The sequence below is a fragment of the Erythranthe guttata genome, chromosome 13 (assembly GCF_056151865.1).
Source record: "Erythranthe guttata isolate IM_541 chromosome 13, IM_541, whole genome shotgun sequence".
Taxonomy (NCBI): domain Eukaryota; kingdom Viridiplantae; phylum Streptophyta; class Magnoliopsida; order Lamiales; family Phrymaceae; genus Erythranthe; species Erythranthe guttata.
Window position 1 is genome coordinate 2,842,687 of NC_142545.1, and position 22,812 is coordinate 2,865,498.

At 36.4% G+C, this 22,812-nt stretch overlaps 4 protein-coding genes across 4 annotated transcripts; all 4 read left to right on the plus strand.

The window, feature by feature from the left end:
• Nucleotides 1-4: 4 nt before the first annotated feature.
• LOC105972018 (uncharacterized) lies at nucleotides 5-1,233 on the plus strand. The gene is made up of 3 exons (XM_088811933.1): nucleotides 5-198; nucleotides 271-502; nucleotides 589-1,233. The coding sequence occupies exons 1-3, from the start codon at nucleotides 46-48 to the stop codon at nucleotides 1,008-1,010; spliced, it is 807 nt and encodes a 268-aa protein (XP_088668059.1). The 5' UTR covers nucleotides 5-45; the 3' UTR covers nucleotides 1,011-1,233.
• A 3,445-nt stretch (nucleotides 1,234-4,678) lies between these two features.
• Nucleotides 4,679-6,527, plus strand: LOC105972020 (transcription factor bHLH162). The gene is made up of 3 exons (XM_088811738.1): nucleotides 4,679-4,914; nucleotides 5,652-6,005; nucleotides 6,138-6,527. Exons 1-3 carry the CDS (start codon nucleotides 4,768-4,770, stop codon nucleotides 6,288-6,290), a joined length of 654 nt encoding a protein of 217 aa, XP_088667864.1. The 5' UTR covers nucleotides 4,679-4,767; the 3' UTR covers nucleotides 6,291-6,527.
• A 2,388-nt stretch (nucleotides 6,528-8,915) lies between these two features.
• Nucleotides 8,916-9,904, plus strand: LOC105972021 (uncharacterized). Its single transcript, XM_012996957.2, has one exon. It carries the CDS (start codon nucleotides 9,038-9,040, stop codon nucleotides 9,758-9,760), a length of 723 nt encoding a protein of 240 aa, XP_012852411.2. The 5' UTR covers nucleotides 8,916-9,037; the 3' UTR covers nucleotides 9,761-9,904.
• Nucleotides 9,905-10,494: 590 nt separating this feature from the next.
• LOC105972022 (protein NDR1) lies at nucleotides 10,495-11,361 on the plus strand. Its single transcript, XM_012996958.2, has one exon. It carries the CDS (start codon nucleotides 10,588-10,590, stop codon nucleotides 11,272-11,274), a length of 687 nt encoding a protein of 228 aa, XP_012852412.2. The 5' UTR covers nucleotides 10,495-10,587; the 3' UTR covers nucleotides 11,275-11,361.
• The last annotated feature ends 11,451 nt before the right edge of the window (nucleotides 11,362-22,812 follow it).

Consider the following 22,812-nt stretch of genomic DNA (forward strand, 5'->3'; position numbering starts at 1 on the left):
CTTCATAGCTAAGAAAAAAATAATAATAAAAAAATAGAGGTCCGTATGAATAATTACGAGAAACCCACGCAGTCATATTATCAAGTTCCAGGTTTAATTCCTTGGGAAGATGAAGAAGACGACGAAGAGAAAACTAGCTCTAATGGCGGCGACGAGCGGAAAGCTGCCTTTTGGGATTCTCACGACAAGCTTCTCCAGGTTAATTAATTAATTTATTTATTTTCTAAACTATTTTTTTAATCTTTTTTTTTTATTTTAATCTTCTTACAGGAACATTTGTTCAGGACAACGTTGTTTGAGTCTAGGATCAGACGGGCTACAAAGGATGTCGTAAGGAAGTTGAATTCCGACGACGGCGTCCGCTGCTCTTGCCGCCGGAGAATGGCTGCCGTTCGTTGCCGGAGTTGTATTATGAAAGAAGTTTCCGTGCAGCTTCGGAATTCAGGTTTCGATTGTGTTGTCTGCCATTCTAACTGGAAATCATCACCAAAAATTCCCGCAGGTACGCACACGCGCACTCAAACACACGCGCGCGCACTATTTTTTTTTTTTTTTTTTTTTTTAATATATTTTTTGTTTTGTTTGCAGGGCAACACGCGTATCTGGAAGTTACGGAGAGAAAACCAGGGTCGTCGCAGAAAAGAGAGAAGAAAGTAATAATTGAATTGAATTTTCGCGACGAGTTCGAAATGGCAAGAGCAAGCGACGAGTACAAAAAGTTGGTCGCTAAATTACCAGAAATTTTCGTCGCTAAATCCGAAAGGCTGACCGATCTCGTGAACATACTGTGCACTTGTTCTAAGAAATGCATGAAGGAGAAAAAAATGTACTTGGCTCCATGGCGGAAACACGAATACATGCAGGCCAAGTGGCAGGGGAAACCCTTGCAGCTGGCGGCGGCACCACCACAGTTTGTGGTGGAGCCGCTGAAGGCGCCACCGAAGCAGAGGGCTAATGAGCTAGTTTTGGATAGGTTTTTTTGTGCTCAAATTACAGCTGGTGCTTGTTAATTACGCTTTGCCCCAAACATTTGTAGGGAACATTTCCAAATTTGTTCTTGGAGTTGAGGGTATTTTGGGAATTGTTTTTAAGGGAAAAAGTTAATGTTAGTTAGTACTTGGTAGCTTTTTAAATTGTGGATTGAGATGAGATTTTTTGTATTGGAGTGAAATTATGTATGAAATATCAAATAAGTGTTGGATTAATGGTATATTAAATGAAGAATTTAAATTAGAGATATGCTTATTGGTACTTTAATAAATTTATTAAATAAAGATTTTTTAAAATCTTAACTCCATAATTGAATTTATTTTCTTAACGAACACATATTTTGAAAATGGAAAGAGGGAAAAAAAATTTAGAAAGCTTTCGGAATGTTGCCTAAGTTTGTAGTAGCTCGTGATATAAATTCATTTTGTCTTTTAATTATATATTAAGTGTGAAATCGATGATCGGGAGTTGGCTTAGAGGAGTAACTTAAAATACGTTAGGTAACTTTAACTTCACGTCGGAGTTGAAACAAAACTATTTATTTTTGTTGTCGGAAAACAAACACGTGTTAAATAAATAACATAACATAAGAATTTGAATACTAGTACGACACGTACGATTCGATCCTTAACATTTAATGAGTTGCTTTTGTACTCTTATTACTTGACGATGACCAACAAAGATTAATATTAATCATGAACAAGCGATCAAGTGAAATCCAACATGATCGACCAATCGTTGAATTGATATCGTTTTCTATATACGTCATGCTTAATTAGCATGTCGATTGAGAGCATTTATAGTTTTCGTCACTAAAGAGACGTAGAAGGAGTAAAACAAAATTCTTGCCTTGTTCTAAGGAGCACGGAATCTCATACATATCTAACAACCTAAAGGAAGGCGTAGACGACCTAAGGGCAATGTTCGAAAGTATTTTTGTGGCCCATTTTGTCATTTTGATTTGAGATTAGCGATATTTTAAAGACATATCCCATGCTCGTCATTGGAGTTGAACCGGACGAGAGACATCCCTACACACGCCATGTGCCTTTGCTCTCGCTTCGAGTTTATCCGATCTTCGAACTGGCGCGAGGGCCTTTATAGCCGGTCGAATCTGCCCCTGGTGGATTCGTCCATGATCATACGAGTTTCGTGATCTAACCCCCCCCCCCCCCCCCCCTCTGCGACTTCGTAACTCTCCGACCGGCTCTGCTCATAGCTTCAAGGTTACCTATTCCCACAGATGGCGCCACTTGATGAATACTAAATTGCCTTAATAATAATGATTATAATAATAATAATAATACGAAATGGGCCTTGAGAATGATGAGAAGCGAAGGTGAGAGAGAACCCATTCAAAGAGGAGCCCAGCTGCCTAATTAGGGGACCTGCTCAAAAGGAGTGTCAGTGAAGGTTTTTCGGATGTTAACACGCCGACAGTCAAGTTAATCAGGTAAAGTGGAAAACGATATATCTCTCAAAGGATGTTAAACCGAATATAATATTTCTTAAAGAAGGAACTTCTCTCCCGTTTACGTTGACTTCTACAGTTGTATTTATACCTGCCATAGGGATGAGTCTGGTGGGACCCCTGTCCTGTCAGGCCACGATGGACGTGTAAAGTAACGTGACTTGATTCGAGCTCTTCTTACCTATTGAAGTGGGGATGCTTACTCTTGTTTGGACCCGAGTCTTCTTCGTGGTTACTCTTAATTGCCTTCAGTTCACGTCCTGGTGCAGGTTTTCCACCCGCGTCTCTAATCTTAGTGTTTCTCTATACAAACTATTTTCACTTAAGATCATGTTGTTATCGTATTAATAATTCAGAAATGAAAAATAATATTCTATGATATAATAAATTAAATAAATTAGTTAATAAGATGCATTTTTTTAAGCAAGGAATTTGAGTCAAATTGACCCTTGACTCGGTCTCAACACTAACCGGGTCGTCGGGTCTAACTCAGCCGAAATATGTACAGCGGACTTTACACTTGTGCTGGATGACGTACTACTATTTATAACGTGCCATGTTGGTGCGCTTAAAAATTCAATAAGTTGATTTATTTTTACATTTTAGCTTGGGATAATATGATTAATATATTATATTTAAAATAAATATTTTATTTTTTTACAACGTCAAGGATTATTGTTTAGTTGCTTAAATAAAAATGTTGGTCCGTATTGAATGCATCTTTGTTTACGATTTTATTGAAGTTAAGTTTCAAACAGAAAAAAATTAAGGTTGAAAGTCGGATGGAACGGATCGAAATTAACCTTTTAAAAAACTTTCCAATTTTATTTTGGAAGTACAAAACAAATTACAATTCCACCTCTAAAATTTTCGAAACCTATAAAATCATTCCAATTCCAAAGCTTATGGAAATTTCGAAATTCCAAATCACATGAGCTTCAATATTTTCTAAAGTTTTAGAGACTTTTTCGTAAATTTTAAAAAATAAGAACATCCCGTTTCATAAAGGAAAGACATTGAGAATCCAACATAGGCAATAAGGTAAAAACAATATTTAATATTTACTTTATTTTACTCTAAATAAAATATAATATATATATATATATATATATATATATATATATATATATATATATATATATATATATATATATATATATATATATATATATATATATATATATATATATATATATATATATATATATATATATATATATATATATATATATATATATATATATATATATATATATATATATATATCATTATTGGTGCTTTTTCATGGGAATTTTTTTTCAGAATTTTTGGAATTAATTTCAGAAATTAAATAGGAAATATGTATATATATATATATTTTTTTTATAGAATTCGAACTTCAATCCAAAAAATCGACAATTCTAAATTTGGAAATATGATGAAAAAAGTTGTTCCAAAATCGAAACTTTTCCGATCCAAACCTGCGGAAATTGGAAATTCATTTTCAATTTTCACCGTTAAAAAAAAAAAAAAAAGCACGTGTTGTATATTTTTGAAGGAGCTTTCTTCGTTTGAAGTTGGTGCTAGGATCCGAGCAGCTGCGCTAACAAAAACCACGTGTGCAAAAAGTCAAACGTTCTTCTTACTACTATTTATATTGAAATATAATTAGGGTAAATTACAAACACCCCCTGAGGTATGGTCAAATTACAAAAAACCCCCTCTTGTTTGGATAATTACATTTACCCCCCTCAACTATGATTTTTTCTTACACCTCCACCCTTATGGTGCCAAATTCAACATAATCATCTAGATTCCGTGAAATTTGCTCTAGTTTGTACTCGTTTTGTGTAAAAATACAGTTTCCGATGCACCAAAAATTGATATATACAAGCTAAAAATCACATATTATGATCATCTTGCTTCATAATGTAGAGTTTGAATGAGATAAAACGGGTACAAAAGTGATAATATTCCATATAATCTCGAAGATTTCACTAAATTTGAGGAGTTGAGGGATGGTTGTAATTATCCAAACAAGAGGGGTGTTTTTGTAATTTGACCATACCTCATGGGGTGTTTGTAATTTACCCATATAATTAATTAGGGTGTTTCTATGCATCCACATCTAAATTAAGTGGCCTCCTATTAATTTTACTTTTTTGACTTTCAACCCCATCAATTATTCTACTTTTTCCAACATTATATATATGTTTATTGCATATATATTATTATTTAATATTGATTACCACTTCTCTTGCAATTAATTTAATGTTTAATATTTAGACACAGATTTTTGCAGTCAATTAATTAGGGCAACTGGGAAAATGGAAAAGCAAGCTCGTTATTGCAGCCCTAATAGTTCTTCTTCAGCTCCAAGAATTGAAAGGAAAATCACAGAGAAGAATCGGAGAAATCGAATGAAATTTCTCTACTCCAACCTCACTTCCCTCCTTCCTCACCATACCTCCAAGGTTCTCTCTCTCTCTCTCTCTCTCTCTCTCTCTCTCTCTCTCTCTCTCTCTCTCTCTCTCTCTCTCTCTCTCTCTCTCTCTCTCTCTCTCTCTCTCTCTCTCTCTCTCTCTCTCTCTCTCTCTCTCTCTCTCTCTCTCTCTCTCTCTCTCTCTCTCTCTCTCTCTCTCTCTCTCCCTCCATTTTTTATTCCAGAAAAAAAGAGAAAATGGTTAGATCTCGAGTTAGGTTTGTGATGTTTGTTACTCTCTCTCTCTCTCTCTCTCTCTCTCTCTCTCTCTCTCTCTCTCTCTCTCTCTCTCTCTCTCTCTCTCTCTCTCTCTCTCTCTCTCTCATACTAAGAACTATACATATATGTATATATATGAGAACTATATATATGTCTATAAGGGATGATCTAGTGATTGCATCCAAGTGAGTCTGTGTCAACTGACCCAGGTTCGAATCCCCTTGCCAACAGTTGTTAGGTCGAGCTAGTCATATATGGTTAGCCTAGTGTGGTTTACGTCTCTCGTATATTTTAATTTGCAAACTATTATACAAAAGAGTGTAGATTTGCTCGGTACATCTATATATTCGGCTGCGAGTTCCTTCATTACCAAAAAAAAAAAAAAAAAAAAATATTCAAGAAGTCCATCTTTCTTGGAGATTGAATATAAAACCATATGCAAAATAGTAACCAATTAAATTTGAAAAAAAAAAATGGAAATATTAAAAATAAAATAAAAAATGGATGCAGGTTGAAGGATTGCCGGTGCCGGATCAAATCGATGAAGCAGTGGAATATATCAAAAGCATGAAAACGAAGCTCGAAGAAATGAGTCGAAAGAAGGACTCTCTAAAATTGCCAAGAAAGAAATATTGTGATCAAGATCAAACCACAACGAGTATCGAAAAAACTCCTCTTGTTGAAGTTCATAATATGGGACCGAACATTGACGTCGTTTTAGCAAAAGGGCTCAAAGATTTTTCAACTTTTCACGATATTATCCGAATGCTTCATCGGCACGAAGTTGAAGTAGCAAGTGCCACTTTTGCCAGATGTGGGAACTCAACTATCCAAATTCTCCAAGATAATAATAATAATAATAAGGTCACTTCAATTATATATATATATATATATATATATATATATATATATATATATATATATATATATATATATATATATATATATATATTATATATTTATAGGGTTTTATTTAATTTGTGTATAATTTTGTAGGATGGGCAGTGCAGATTGGGTTTTGGAGGAGAAGAAATATTAAGAAAGGTGGAGGAGCTTGTTTGTGGAGCTAATTCCAGCAATGAAATACATTCACAATCGAATTTATGGGACTATGAAATTGAATCTAATATATACTTGAGGATTAATTAATTAATTCGAATATTAATTAATAAATGATCAAGCTATAATAAATGTTATAAGGTTATTGTGAGCTGTTCTAAGTAAAACATGGACAGGTTTTGATGTGTTTTAACTCCATGAGACTCTATTTTATTTCACGTAGCAAATGTGTGATTGTTCTTGATATATATGGGCTTGCATAATTAAGAACAACTTGCGCCAATTTCTCTCTATAACCAAACTCCCTCGTATCCCTATGCAAATGCACGTATCGAACAAATAATATAGTGGATAATTATAAGTTCAGTACTATAAGAAATATTCTACTATCTAATCCTAAGCGATAGATTATCCCAATTATATTCAAGTCCACCCTACACAGTCGAATTTAGAGTTGATTAAACTAAATTATAACTAAATTAAACTAAAGTAGTAAATGCAAATAGCAAGTAAAACCATGTAAGCAAATAAACATGAAGATTTCTCAAAAAAAAAAAAAAAAAAAAAAAAGAGCCTAGGATTGGCTCAGACGACCGAGATTCCTTATGCAGCTTAAGTAAAATACGAAGATTTATCAAAAATGCAGGAGATTCCTTGTGGAGCTGAAATTTCCTTATTGTGCAAACTCGTAGGCTCAGACGGTTGTCCGAAATGCAGTGTAAAATACCGGACGGTCGTCTGAAAATGCGTACTTCGAAAATCCTCTTGATTGGCTCAAACGACATAGATTCCTGCGAAATTGGAAGTCCAAGCGTCATAGAAGGCGGCTGACATCACGCCCGCATCACCATCCCGACAAACATAACTCGATCATTGATGCCGCCGGTGGGAATTGAAAAATCACTTGTTAAAAAAAATTGATCGGATCTGAGCTAAGACGTAGAGATGGAAGAAGAAAGCTTATTCCCGAGAGATATTATGTCACCTTCGAGGGACTCAGATCGAAGACCATTTGAGTTTCCACGACCCAACGCGACCATATATGCCTTTCGAGAGACGATGGGACCTTAGTTTGCACCTCAAAATAGACATTGTGGGAACAAGAAAAAAAGAAGAATTATAAATTATTTTATACGTAAAAAAGAGATATTTAATTTTATAGGGTAATGGTTTCAACATATATCACTTCAACCCCTCTAATATCGATTTGGTCATTTTACCCCGGCCCCTTGTGGTTGTCAATTGGTAGCTGCCGTTTGACAAACCGTTCAAATATCGAAAGTGCAGCTCACTAGCCCAAATTCGAAGTGATTGAAGGTTTTCAAGTTAAAATATTACGTTAATACCTATTTTGCCCATTTTTTTCTTTAATAAAAACTCTTACACTCATTTCTTACCTTTCTTTTAATTAGAAAAGCACCACAGTTTTTTCTTCAAATATATATTTGTATATTCTATATTAGTTATTTCAAAATTTTATACTAATTGTTTTTTAAAATTATATTATTTACTTTAGGGGGTAATGTGACCAAATCAATATCTGAAGGAGGTGAAGTGCAAAACGTTGAAACCACATGGGGTCAAGTGCTATTTACCCTATTGTATAAACTCCAACTCTTCGATCAACTTGTGTCCAAAGTATTTGATCATTTAATAAAGAATTAAATTAGTTAAATCAATTAGAAATAGTAATCAAAGATAAAATAATCTTATAGAGCTTTCAATAAGATGATGCTCTTTCAAACTGCAGCTAATAATTCCAACCTGTATTATGAATCCCCATTGAAATTTTCTTTTATTCTCAACTATTTTTTATTAGGCCACGATGGCCAAAAGTTGAGGATCGGAAGAGTCGAACTCTCGTTACAAATGTTACTATACGACTTAGCAATCGCATGAGCAAGATGAATGCACGTTGGTTTTACAGAAGGAAAAATAACCCAATCAAAAGAAGCTGCAATACTTAAACAATCTTCTATGAATGCCCCGCACGAAGACGTAGCAGAATCCTTCTTGTTAAGTGCGTCAATACCCATATAAAACAACTTTATGGTTCATCTGGTATAAGTAATTACAGTCGCATCCCTGAAATAATTACCGGAGCCAAGATTTTATGTCCTGAGGACCGATTTGCACAATATTTATTTCATGCGGGGCCGTTAATGCTACCATAGGCGAAAATTTATAGATCATAATGAGAATTTAAGAAATGTTAGGAGAGTCATGTCACCCCCTAGCTCTATGTTGTCTCCGTCACTGTTTGAAACTAATAGTTTATTAAAACCCTAAAGCATAACTTATCCAATGCATTATTTCATTAAGATTTATAACAATGTTCCAGGGGTGATTGTAAATTTTGTTTTCAATTTAATCGGAAAATGAATTTTATTAACCATAGCACAAGATGTGATGTATAGTCGTTACATGTCACCCCACTCACATTCTCACATTTGGATCTGAAAACATTTACCATATATTCAACACGCTCAAAAACCTTACATATCTTGTCAAAGACAGCTGTAATCAAAAGTGTGATTGTAATTATAAATACTATAAAGACGTTAAAAGTTATTTTAATATATACCTCAGTGATGTAGGTGTAATTTACCTTTATTTTAATAACCCATTTGGTGGATAAATTTTGTATATTTAATTAATTACTTATAATTTGGGTAAATTATTGTAATATTCATATGAGTGCTCTAATTATTTCAATTATACAAAAGTATTTATTTTCTCCAAACAAAAGTTTTTCTTCCAAATTCATATACCCATCTTCCTCCTTTAATTTCACCATATATCCAAAACCTACAGAAAAAAGAACCTAATTAAAAAAAATGGATGATGAAACTTCTCCATTACTCCAACCACTGGAACGACGTCGTTTTAGCACGCAAAGCTACATATGTAGGGATTATTGGTTCATATTCATCATATTAATCACCCTCATAATATGCTTTGTTTCAATCTTTACAATATGGTTGGTTTCAACTTTCGTCGTCGATATGCCGAAACTCTACCTCCAACAACTTTACATTCCGGCGCTCGACCTATCGGAGAATCCCAACGCCGCCGCCGCCGCCGCTCCGGTCAACCCGACGCTCTTCTTCGACCTCAAATTCGTAAACCCTACGAAAGGTCATATTATAAGTTGCGGCGATGGTGAAGTCACCTTCTTTTACGGCTTCGGGAGAAGTCTCGACGTAGCGAACTACACCGTGGGAGGAATTGTTCTTGATAAGGGGGAGACGGCGTACCGGAGAGGGGTGGTGGAGGCTCGTGGGGTGCCGTGGGAAGGTGCTCTAGCGGCTGTTTCCGGCGGATCTGCGGCGGTTTTCGGGGTGGAGTTGGCGGTGGAGGTGAGGTTTGGGTACTATTGGTTTTGGTATTCGAGTAAGAGGTGGCTACGAGTTGGGAGTGACGTGGAGGTGGGCGCCTCCGGTAGGAAACTGCAGAGCGAGGCTGTCCGGCTCACCTCCGCCGCGAACCGGCGGAGCAGCCAGCGATTTCCGGCGTTGACTTTTGTTGTTGGTAGTGTGTTGCTTGTCTTGGTCGTGTGATGTAATCAACGAAATTGGATGTCATATTATATTCATTGAATAGGTCTCTCCCAATATTTAAGTTACAATGTATGATGTGATACATAAATAAATCAAAAAAATATATATAAATAATATAAGTAGATGCTTGAATTTCTACTATTCATGAACTTTATTTGATGTGATATATGTGTATTTTTTTATTTTTTTTTCTACTATTACTTCAACAAACTTTAGCAAGAGAAATTAATGTATATTTGCAAAAACCAAATATATATAATCTTGAATGGCCGAAAAAACCCTCATGTTAAAAATATTAGCACATAACCCTTTCTAAAAATTAATCAAAGCAAAAAAAGACTCAACTTCCTCGAGTTCGACATAAGGTACACTTGCGGGTTGTGCGCGAGTGGGCATCTATTTTTTTTACACTAAAAGACCCAAATACCCTCGCAAACTGAGGTGAAGAAATGAGAGGGAGAGAGATAAACTCAAGTGATTAAAAGTTAAGACTTTTCTTTTTGGGGATAATTTGATTTATTTGCAAATAGGTTAGATTAGTCATTTCACGTAAGTCAACACCCAATTTAGAAGAAAGAAGCAGTGTGCTTTGCAAAACTAAACACATATTGTCCTTGTTAAATTTTTTTTAATACGAGGATTTTTTCAGCCATTCGAGATCACATTAGGAGTTCGGTATAAAGAAACATATTTCATTATTATTATTATTATTAATTTGTTTTTTCCTTCTAATAAATAATAACATCATAACACAACCTTGTTTCTTCTTCTTCGTCGTCATCTTATTCATCCAATCAAAAAGTAAAACAAAATTCCGATCATCCGCCATGCCGTACGACGACGATGGCTGCGGCAACATCTGGTGCACACCCGTATGCGAATTAACGGTCAGATGGCTAATCCTAATCCCGGTTCTCTTCATATGTTTCTGCCTCAGCTTCCAAAACCACAAACCCTTATGCCACGTGGTCGATTTCTACGCTCCCGCCCTCGATACATTCTCGATTAATAATAATAATAATTATTACAATATCAACAACACCTTCCTCTTCTTCGACCTCAAGCTCGAAAACGTGATGCCGTTCAACGGCCTTCTGTACGGTGATTTAAACCTAACCTTTTCGTACGGCGACCCGCCCGGTAAAAAAATCGGGTCGTTGGGCTTGCCCGGATTCTACCAGGGTATGAGGAAGACCGCCCACCGCAGGGACGTGGCCAACACGCGCGGTGTGCCGTGGGCGGATGCGTTTGCGTCTGTTTCGAAGAATGGTTCGTCGGCGGCGGTGGTGGTTTTTCGGGTGGATTTGGAGACGGAGGTTAGGTCGAAGTGCTACTTTTGGTATATGAAAAAGCAGAGGGTGGTGGTTGGCGGCGATGTTCGGGTTGGGAACACCGGAGTTCAAGTCGGAGATGTGGCGGTTCTGCTCAAGTCCGCGGCGGCGAGGGTTGGTGGTTTTCAAGAAAGTGTGTGGGTTTTAAGTTTTTTTCTTCATTTTTTTGTTTTTTGTTCATAGTTTTATTTAAAATATGTTTATTAAGAAGCACACTGTAATTTGAAATTCTGGATTTAAATTAATTCTAAAATTTAATATATTCTCAAAGCATTTATTATATGAACTTGGAAATAAAAAAACAAAAAGAATATTTACATCCATCAATTTAAATGTGCTTGTAAAGTTGGCAAATATGGCTAACCCAATCAATTTTAATAGCTCAATTTATAGAATTGTGTTTACCATATGGTCCGTCGATAATTTTAATCCATCCATGTACAAATGGATCGGTTGGTGCTTATTAATTTACTTAAAAGTTGGTTGTCTGATAATTATCCGAACAATCACTTTTTCAATAATAAAAATTTATTAAATATGTTTAATTGTAATTCTTATTTTTAAAGTTAAAACGATATATAAAAGAAGGCAAAATTTAAAAGCTCAAAATCTAAGTTTATATAGACCTCTACATAGTTGTTGAAATTTAATACAAAAGACTCTTAATTTTAAGGTTGTGCTTTTTGCAGCGTAAATTTTTCCAAAATTTTAAATATCTTTTGAAAAAACTTTTACAAAATTTGATAGAATGTCATCTTATTTTTGTGAAAAATACATTAATAAAAAGCAATAATTAAATAGCCGATAATATCAACCAACCGAGCCGTTTTTATCTGGCATGTATGTGATCGATCAGCAACAATAGAATCATTGGCGGAACTATTAAGGGGCTAGGGGGGCTGTTGAGGTTCCAAGATTAAAAAAAAAATAAAAATTTTAGGTATTTTGGTACTGTATTTCTTGAATATTACTTTTGGCCCCCCCAAAGTTTTTATAAATATGTGTTTTAATCCTTAATTTTTTTTTGAATATATATATATATATATATATATATATATATATATATATATATATATATATATATATATATATATATATATATACACTATTAAGTATAATTTTTTTTAAATGAAATGGTTAAAACTTCTATTATTTTAAAATTTATGAATATTTACTTATTTGTAATTTTTTTTTTATCAATGACTACAAAATAACATGAGACGATGCCATGAATTCCCATAATATTAAGTACGATACATTATTAGAATAATTTGGATTAATTTAAATTTTTTGTCATGCTTAAAATATGATAAAATTATAATATATATGTTAGAATTTATTTCGTGCAGATAAAAATTATTTGTGTCAGATTCAGTTTTTCGTTACTGTTGCGTGAAGTGTTGCAACAGTTCGTGAAACAGTTCGTAAAAACATAAATAAACGAGACACAAATTTTAATGTGGTTCGGATACAACTGTACCCTACATCCACGGGGACCTGCAAATAAGATTTACTAATTTTTAGTTTTACGAATACAATATTAGGACTTAATCAAAATACAAAGACTCCCTCTTTGTTGACGCCGTTCTTGTATACTACGCTGAATTATAAATCTTCAATTTGCAGCACGTCCCTTGCTCAGCACGGTTGAACTCCCTTCAACGCTGAATCCCTCAGTCGGCGGATCGATCTCCTCCCGAGATCTGTTTAAGCCCCTCTCCCGAAGAACCGATCTTCTTTTTGTATAGAAGAAGCAAACTTGTGATACTCCTTGAATCTTGGTGTCTTCACCACAAAGCCTTGAAGCCGGTATATGTTCTATGAAAATCACGTATCACGATGGAGCAATAAAAACGAGAGCAAATAATAATTTCTCTGTGAATTTTTCTCTCGATAAAAAAAAAAACGCTTGAAGAGCGACACAGAACAGAGAAAATCTTTCTCTCCAAAAAAGCCGCACGGCACTAACGTGTATTTGCTCCACTTTTATAAGCCTGATAAAGAATCCTACAAGAGTCCAATTCAATATACGTATCAGGCATATTAGGATATAAATCTTATCAAAAGATATTAACTCCTATTCAAACACTAATTCCCAAATAAAATAATATCACAATTAATGACAACATATAAACCAATGGAAACCACTTCTTCCTTTTTCAATAAAAAAAACACACGGCAGTTTATATGGCAACATGAAGACTTGTTGCCCAAGACTTTGAGAATAATTAGACTCCAATTTTGATTCTAACAATAGGAGACCTGCACACAAGAAAGTCTTGGGTTAAAATAAGAATAACTCTTTAGAAGAATAATTCCTATTATAAATCAATTAATGACAAATTAAAAGAATTAAAAGCTACAAGGACTCTTCCCTTCTTTAGCTCACGGTATATGAAAACTTGTGGCACAAGTTTTATTAATTCTCGTACAATTAGAATCCATAGGATTCTAACAATCTCCCCCTTTGTCGTTTATTGATTATAATCATTTTCTCCCGCTGAGTAAAAAACCTGAAAATAAAACAATCAGATGATTAGACCGAAGCAAATAAAACAAAAGATCATCATCAACTCTTTTCAACAACAAGAGTGGCATCAACTGCTGCAACAGTAAGTGCCACAGTTTCAGCAACTGTTCCCACAGTAGTGGCTTCGGCAGGTGGTTCACAACGGAGTCAGCTCCCCCTGCATGTGTATCTCCCTCTGTGAATGATCCTTAGGCAGCTCCTCTTGTAAATGCATTCATTCTTCCCCTTTGGTTACTCGGATTGATAGACTTGGAAGGCGGTGGATGACAACGTGGTAAATTATCCACGTGATAAGAGACTCAGCAAATAACATCGGCATTATAGCTCCTCCTTTTATATTCTTGTGAAGACCTAAACCAATTAATGACAATAAACATCTCCATAGAATTTCACTTGGTGTTGTGGACTTGAATCCCACGAGATTCTAACACTCTCCCCCTTTGGCATTGATTGGTCAGAATATTTACTCCCCCTAACTATATGATACATGCATGAACAAGGGTTAGCAAATTCAGAATAACATCTGCACATATAAACTGTTGCAACAGTTTATCAAACAGTTCACCAGATAATGTAAACTGTAAATAAACCATAGTTCCAAAATAAAAGCAGATAATTCGTTCAGATAAGCACGAGATAAAAAGGATATGCAGTAGCAGAAACAACTTCTCTTCACAATGCTTATTATTTGTCCTATATTTCTGCCCAGCAACTGTCTCATGCACTGTTTCAACAGTTGTCTGAACCCCCCTGCATTCCTGCACTGTTCCAGCAACTGTCGCAACAGTTGTCGGAACTCCCCCTGTGTTCATGCCATCGTTACTGTTCTTTTCTCCTGTTCTTTTCTCCCCCTTTCTGGGCAATCACCATGCAGAGATAACTCAACATGGACTAATGATCTTGATGATTCAAGCAAGCTGTTCAAACACTTAACAAAAAGATCAAAACGAAGAGAGAATCTTGGAAGGAAGTGAGAAGAATCACTATACATAACGTGCACAGAAAATCACAAACTCACAAACTCAATACCACACGATAATTGCAATGCGAAAATCAAAGGATAGTGATATCAAATCCAACATTAAATAGCAAAGACTACAGACTTTGCCAAACTTCATAAGAAACGTGGAAATGTGAGGAGTAAGCCCAATCGATCCGGTTGCAACAAAAAAAATCAAATTTAACCGGCACATAAACAAAAATCCCGTCTCCCTCTCTCTCTTTTTTTTTTTTTTTTTTTTTTTTTTTTTTTTTTTAATAATGCCTAATGCAGTACAAAAAGTAAACATGAGAAATAGACATGAGTGAAGAGACATATGTGAATAGGATACTGCATGGACAAACAAAACATATGGGATTTATCTTCACATTCACGATAAGCGCAATCCCCAAAAATCCGACTGCCAATGCAACCAACAAACTTAATAATCCCAAGTCAAACACAAAGATGCTCGTATTAGGTAGCGTACACACACGTCTAATGGTAGCTTTTTCTCATGAAAAATAGAGCAATTAAAAGGAACGAGATTATGGTGGTCGTGCAATGTGTAGTCCCCTGGGCTTTCTAATTGAGCCTTGTAGTGAGTGTTCGGTCAAGTGGTTTACTGGCTCGACTCAACTAGGCTTCGAACTATTCACTGACCATATGTATAATTTATATTGGCCGTGCAATGTGTAGTCCCCTGGGCTTTCTAATTGGTCCATGTAGCGAGCTTTCGGCCACGTGATTTACTGACTCGACTCAAAAAGGCTTCGAACTATTCACTGACCAAATGGTTGTAGATATATATATTAGTAACAGTAGTTCAAGAGGGCTTTCATTCATTAAAAGAGGCAGCTTTTCCCTATAAAAACATCCAACCATGACAAGACTATTCAGAGAAATAAATAAGTTGGAGCCTTTTAAGTAATCATTTTGGGAATTGGTGAAGTTCTACCCCACAAAATTTAGAAATACACGAAGTATCAAATTCACATTTGTCTCAATCATATGCAGTATGCTTAATGAGGTCCTATATGAGATGCAAAAACATATGAAGTGTCCTACCACTAAAAGTTGCAAGTCTGGACACACAGACTGTTGCAACAGTTCATGCAACTGCATCAGATTAAACAACATAAATTCCCAGCGATTTTCGCAAGGAATCAAATTTCTGTGCATCAAGGGTTTTTGCAAAAGCATCAGTTAATTCATTCTCCGTTGCAACATAATCAATTGAGACAACCCCCTTTTCGACCAAGCCCCTTATGAAACAATGACAGATATCAGTAAGCTTAGTTCTCGAATGCTGAATTGGATTCATAAACTTATTTTTCGCATTCAAATTATCACAATTCAGATTACCAAGTTTTTTATTCCCAAAACTAGCTTTGTCACCAGAACTGTTGGAACAGTTAGTACTATCATGACATGAGTTTAAAGAAGTAATGGCAGATAAACAATTAAGATCAGACTTCTTTACCCAGATTTTTTGTTGAGTTTTATTCACTAAATCAACCTTTATCTTGGGTTTTTGAGACGACACAAAAGTGTGATCAATTTTGGCGGAAAGTGGTGAGCGGGCCATTATTCTTTTAACCATTTTCAAGTACTTAAAACACCTGGGTCGTATATGACCAGCAACATGACAAAAATGACAAATAGGCACAAAACGTTTTCTTTGAAATGACTGTTTTGGCGCAACTGTCGCAACAGTCTGTGAAACAGTGCATTGTTTAACAAAATTGATTTTTCCTATAGGATCTTCTTTCTGTTTCAAAGCATCATCAGATAGTTTATTACCTCTTACACCTAGATGACCATAGTTCGGCTGATTTGTTCTCAAAATTTCATTCAAATTTACCCTACCTGTATTTAATTTTGAAATAGAATCTTGGGTTTTAGCAAATTTGGCCTTCAAACTATCTGTTTCTCTACTAGCAGAAATAACATTTTGTTCAAGAGTAGAAATTCTTACCTTCAATACTTTGTTTTCCTCAATTAGGACAAGCTTCTCTTTTTCTAAGAATTTATTCGACTCGCATACCTGAAGAAATTTTTCGTACATCCTTTCATAGCACTCCTTTAATTCTTCCAAGGATGACACGTCATCATCGCTGTTGTTTTCTGAATCCCAATCATCACCTGCAAGATTTAACGGAGTTAATATTTTATCAGATATTGAATGTAACTTATCATACCTAAGTTCTGTCTTAACAGTCTGTTCAACTGTTGCAACAGTTTCAGCGACAGTCTGTTTGCACTCGTTTATCTGAGTAGTTCCTTCGTAGGCCTCTTGTAGAACATCCCATGCCTCCTTTGCTGATTTGCACATTGATATCAATTTGAATTGGTCTTCATCGATACAACTCAAGATAGCATTGGTTGCCTTGGAATTATAATCTGCGATTCGTACTTCTTCATCACTCCACTTCTCTTTTGGGGTTTGAATGATCTCGTGTGACTCATTCATTGAGGTAGGAGGTGTCCAACCAATTAGAATCGCGCGCCAGGCCCATTCATCGATAGATTTGATGAACATCTTCATCCTTATTTTCCAATCAGAGTAGTTCAATTCACCCAAGAGAGGTGGTAGGAATGCGCCTTCACGATGATTATTCATGTCTGCACAAAAAAATAAAAAAATAATTAAATCCCAAAATCTCACTAAGTGTATCTAGTGACAGGCTCTTGATGCCAATTGTTAGAATTTATTTCGTGCAGATAAAAATTATTTGTGTCAGATTCAGTTTTTCGTTACTGTTGCGTGAAGTGTTGCAACAGTTCGTGAAACAGTTCGTAAAAACATAAATAAACGAGACACAAATTTTAATGTGGTTCGGATACAACTGTACCCTACATCCACGGGGACCTGCAAATAAGATTTACTAATTTTTAGTTTTACGAATACAATATTAGGACTTAATCAAAATACAAAGACTCCCTCTTTGTTGACGCCGTTCTTGTATACTACGCTGAATTATAAATCTTCAATTTGCAGCACGTCCCTTGCTCAGCACGGTTGAACTCCCTTCAACGCTGAATCCCTCAGTCGGCGGATCGATCTCCTCCCGAGATCTGTTTAAGCCCCTCTCCCGAAGAACCGATCTTCTTTTTGTATAGAAGAAGCAAACTTGTGATACTCCTTGAATCTTGGTGTCTTCACCACAAAGCCTTGAAGCCGGTATATGTTCTATGAAAATCACGTATCACGATGGAGCAATAAAAACGAGAGCAAATAATAATTTCTCTGTGAATTTTTCTCTCGATAAAAAAAAAAACGCTTGAAGAGCGACACAGAACAGAGAAAATCTTTCTCTCCAAAAAAGCCGCACGGCACTAACGTGTATTTGCTCCACTTTTATAAGCCTGATAAAGAATCCTACAAGAGTCCAATTCAATATACGTATCAGGCATATTAGGATATAAATCTTATCAAAAGATATTAACTCCTATTCAAACACTAATTCCCAAATAAAATAATATCACAATTAATGACAACATATAAACCAATGGAAACCACTTCTTCCTTTTTCAATAAAAAAAACACACGGCAGTTTATATGGCAACATGAAGACTTGTTGCCCAAGACTTTGAGAATAATTAGACTCCAATTTTGATTCTAACAATAGGAGACCTGCACACAAGAAAGTCTTGGGTTAAAATAAGAATAACTCTTTAGAAGAATAATTCCTATTATAAATCAATTAATGACAAATTAAAAGAATTAAAAGCTACAAGGACTCTTCCCTTCTTTAGCTCACGGTATATGAAAACTTGTGGCACAAGTTTTATTAATTCTCGTACAATTAGAATCCATAGGATTCTAACAATATATGTCATTTTAATTAAAAAATTTCAATATAAACTTACTTTTGCAATCTCTTGTGAACCTAAATTCTTTTCCGGGGCGCCGCCCCGAACCCCGAAATTTTAGCTAGCCCCTACGTTTTGATTTGGTTCGTGCCCTGAATAGAATAACGTTTGATGAGAATTACATATGATTGAACTGGTTAATACTGAATATTATAATACGAGATGAGATAGTTCAACCCGTAATGAAAAATATATATTTAAAAAAAAAAAGAAAACAAACGTGCTAGTATGTCCTTTTAATTTATTAGAATTAATTATAAACAAATTGATGATTTCAAATCCTAGGTAGTAGTTAGAAACTTTTAGGCCCGTTTGTTTGTTAATTGAAAACAATAACTTATGCACTCAACCAGAAACTATTATATTATTGATGATGCTATAAATAGATCATCTTAAATGAATGAGGTAGGATGAGTTGGGAGAGCAAAAGGGATCACTGGTTCACGAGCTTGATGATCTCGAGATATATGTGATCATGGAACACGTAAATTAAGCTAGAGGTTGATCCGGAGGAAACCCCTCCGACGCTCAAGTCAGACGTGTTGATAGTATAAATAGTCTAGAGAAGATACATGTTGTATAATATTACTCAGATAATATGACGTACCTTTAATCAATGAATTAAATCGTTTTTTATACCTTAATTCAGATTGTTGGGACCAAACCTCATTTAAAGGTGATTGGGCCTCGGTGGTATTGGTCTTCAATATTGGGCTCGTGGCCCAGCAGGTAAATAAATTGTAGGTCTATTGGGCTGGCCCAATTAGGCATATCATTAAGCCCCCCACTCTCGAGTCGATGTGGGGGCCATGTCGGAATGGGTTCCAGATTGTGTCGAGAGTAAAAATTGTAGTGGTCCCGTGTTGGCATATGGCTTAGTGGTGCGCGCAAATGTGTTAGAGCGTGGGTCGGAGGGGTGCGAAGGCGCGTGGCTGGAGTTTTGCGACGGTAGCGCGAGCGCGACCAAATTGTCGCGATGCAAGTTACTTGAGTTATCGGAGTTGTTTCGCGACGATATAGTATGGAGCGATTATCTCCTCGTGGGAGTTGTCTCGCGACAATGTAGTAGCACGGGGCTAATTATCTTCTCGTGGGAGTTGTTATTTGTTAACAATGTTAATGGTTTGACGCGTTGCTTGTATGTGTTTACACATAGCCTTGTGCATGATGTACTTGATGAGTGGATCAGGCTCTCAAGATTTTTTGATGGGGATTGTGCCCATTGTTAGACCTCGTGGGTCGTAAGTACGTTTGGACCGTGACCACGTTTTAATTAAGGACCCGTCGAAAGCAAGAAGATAAATTTGAGTAATCAAGCTGGTCAGGCTATATAGATTCCCGTAATATCTCTAAGTGTTTCTAAGGTTGTAATCGTGCTAACTTGAGCTTGCGATTGTGTTGTCAATTGCGAGCGAGTTGTCTCCTCGAGAGAGTTGTCTCGCAGTGAAGTTGTAGGAGCGTTGGATGACGCGCGACTGAGGAGCGTGCGGATTGAGGTTGCTCTGAGCGAGTTGTCTCCTCGTGGGAGTTGTCTCACAGCGAGTCTTATTATCGAGCGATGTGGCTCCTCGTGGGAGTTGCCTTGCAACTGATTTGTAGTGCCGAGCGAGTTGGCTCCTCGTAAGAGTTGTCTCGCTGCGGGATGTAGTGCCGAGAGAGTTGGATCCTCGTCGGAGTTGCCTCACAACGGGTTGTGGGACCGAGCGAGTTGTCTCGCGACGGGTTCGTAGTACCGAGGGAGGTGGCTCCTCGTGGGAGTTGCCTCGCAACGGGTTCGTAGGACCGAGCGAGTTGTCTCCTCGTGGGAGTTGTCTCGCTGCGAGTTCGTAGTACCGAGGGAGTTGGGCAATGTTTGGTAACATTTCTATTTTGTTTTCATTGATTCCCCAAAACAAAACTATATTTATTACACTTCTCAAATAATTTTTTCAAAACAATCTCAAAAGTTTCTCTCTCCTTCAGACATGATGTGACTGCTACAGTAAAATGATTTGACTGCTACAGTAAAAAATGTCTTCACTAAAAAACAAATAAATATCACTTCATTTTTCAATTTTTTTTTCTTCTAAAATACATTTTTCTAATACTTTTAAACATGATGTGACTGCTACAGTGTATTTTGTCTCCTTCCACAATATAAACAAACATTACTTTTATTCTCAAATTCTTTCCCCAAAACACATTTCCTCAAAATCAAATCAAAATAAGTTTAAAAACGCTTCCAAACATTGCCTTGGCTCCTCGTGGGAGTTGCCTCGCAACGGGTTCGTAGGATCGAGCGAGTTGTCTCCTTGTGGGAGTTATCTCGTTGCGGGTTCGTAGTTCCAAGCGAGTTGTCTCCTCGTGGGAGTTGTCTCGCAAGCTCCCCACTCTCGATTCGATGTGGGAGACAAGGCGAAAAGGGTACCAAATCGTGTCGAGAGTAGATCGCTGTTGTAGTGTTTCGTTAATTGTCGGCTTGGCATGGAGAAATAATAATTTATATTTATTGGAGAGTACGCGCGATTTGGTGAGCCGCGTTTGAGAGCGCGCGCGATTTAGTAGAGCTCGTTAAAATTCGCGCGCGATTTGGTGAAGCGCGAAAAATCCAGGCGCGATTTGGTGGACTGCATTGAAATCCGCACGTGATTAAATTGCCTTGGAAGCCGCGCGATTGGATGGAGGAGAGGGGGTTGGCGAGCCGGTGAATTGAGCCGCACGACTGCCATGTGAGAGGGGAGTCGCGCGAATGGGAGCCGAGCGGCTAGAAGCCGCGCAATTGTTGTGAGGGGGATCCGGGCATGGAGCCCGAGGCGAGGAGAGAGAATTGGCCAAGCAGGTTCTTGAGACGCGCGTGATGCCATGCGCGCGTGCTTCGCACGCGCTTTATCTCTCTTTTTTTTTTTCTTTCTTAATCGCGCGCGCCAACCGACGCGCGTGTTTACCCAGACGCGCGGCGCCCCACGTGCGCGTGCATGAACGCACGCGCTAGCATTGGCACGTTTTCTCCGAGTAGATGACTCAGGGACATCATGTGCGCTAGGTGATCTTGTATGCTTTCCCACAGACGGCGCTAAAATGATGATGCTATAAATAGATCACCTTAAATAAATGAAGTAGGATGAGCTGAGAGAGCAAAGTGGATCACTGGCTCACGAGCTTGATGACCTTGAGATATCGGCGATCATAGAACACGTAAACTAAGCCGGGGGTTGATCCGGCGGAAACCCCTCCGACGCTCAAGTCAGACGTGCTGATTGTATAAATAGTCTAGAAAATATACATGTCGTTGTATTACTCAGATAATAGGACGTACCTTTAATCAATGAATTAAATTGTTATTTATACCTTAGTTGAGATTGTTGGGCCCAAACCTCATTTGAAGGTGATTGGGCCTTGGTGGTATTGGTGTTCAATATTGGGCTCGTGGTCCAGCAGGTAAATAAATTGTAGATCTATTGGACTGGCCCAATTAGCTTGCACTTTAAACTCTACTTAGATGAAATTAATTTGAATTGGTGAAGGAATTTGGAGAAAGATTTGAAATGTTTTCAATCAAGATTCATTTGAAATCAACATCAATTTCTCCATTTATAAATAAAAAGGAGATGTGGGGTTTTGAAGTCCATCATCAAATCTCTCGATCCGAACAAGTGCAATGATTAGTTATTAGGGATTTGAAATCCCTCAACCAAATCCTTCCATCCAAACGGATCCTTAGGGAATTTTTGTGTCGGAACTTCCATTATCCTATAAAACTATTGAGTTTTCATTAGATTATTTAATTTTATCTTGATATTTTTAATTTACATTTATAATTTGTATTTATTATATTGCTAGTAAATATTTCCTTTAATTATAAGGGATTAAGATTGTAAAAAATTTAGTTTATGAGTTATAAGTTATAACTTGTTATATTATAACTATTTTCATGTGTTAGCGTCTGTGTTAGTTGTTTTCGAAAATTGTCCTATAGCAATAGTTGCTTTTTAAAAAATGTGCCAATCAGGATCGGTTCTGAGGGGAGGCCTAGGGTCCTCGGATTTTTTTTAAAAAATTAGGGCCCCCAAATATTTTATACCATTATATAAGAATATTTATTGCAAGAAAATTATATTATATATATATAATTATTGAGAACCTTAATTCATAAATTGATATAAATCAATCATTCTTACTTGTTTCTATAATTTCTCTAACCAGGGACCCATAATTATTAAATTTATAATATATTAGTTATTTATCTTTATATATATTCACTTGTTTTATTATTACTTCATGCAAATTATTCTTAGAAAAACTCGGGGGCGCTGCCTCGAGCCCCCGTAAACTTTAACCCCACTATATCACAAATTTC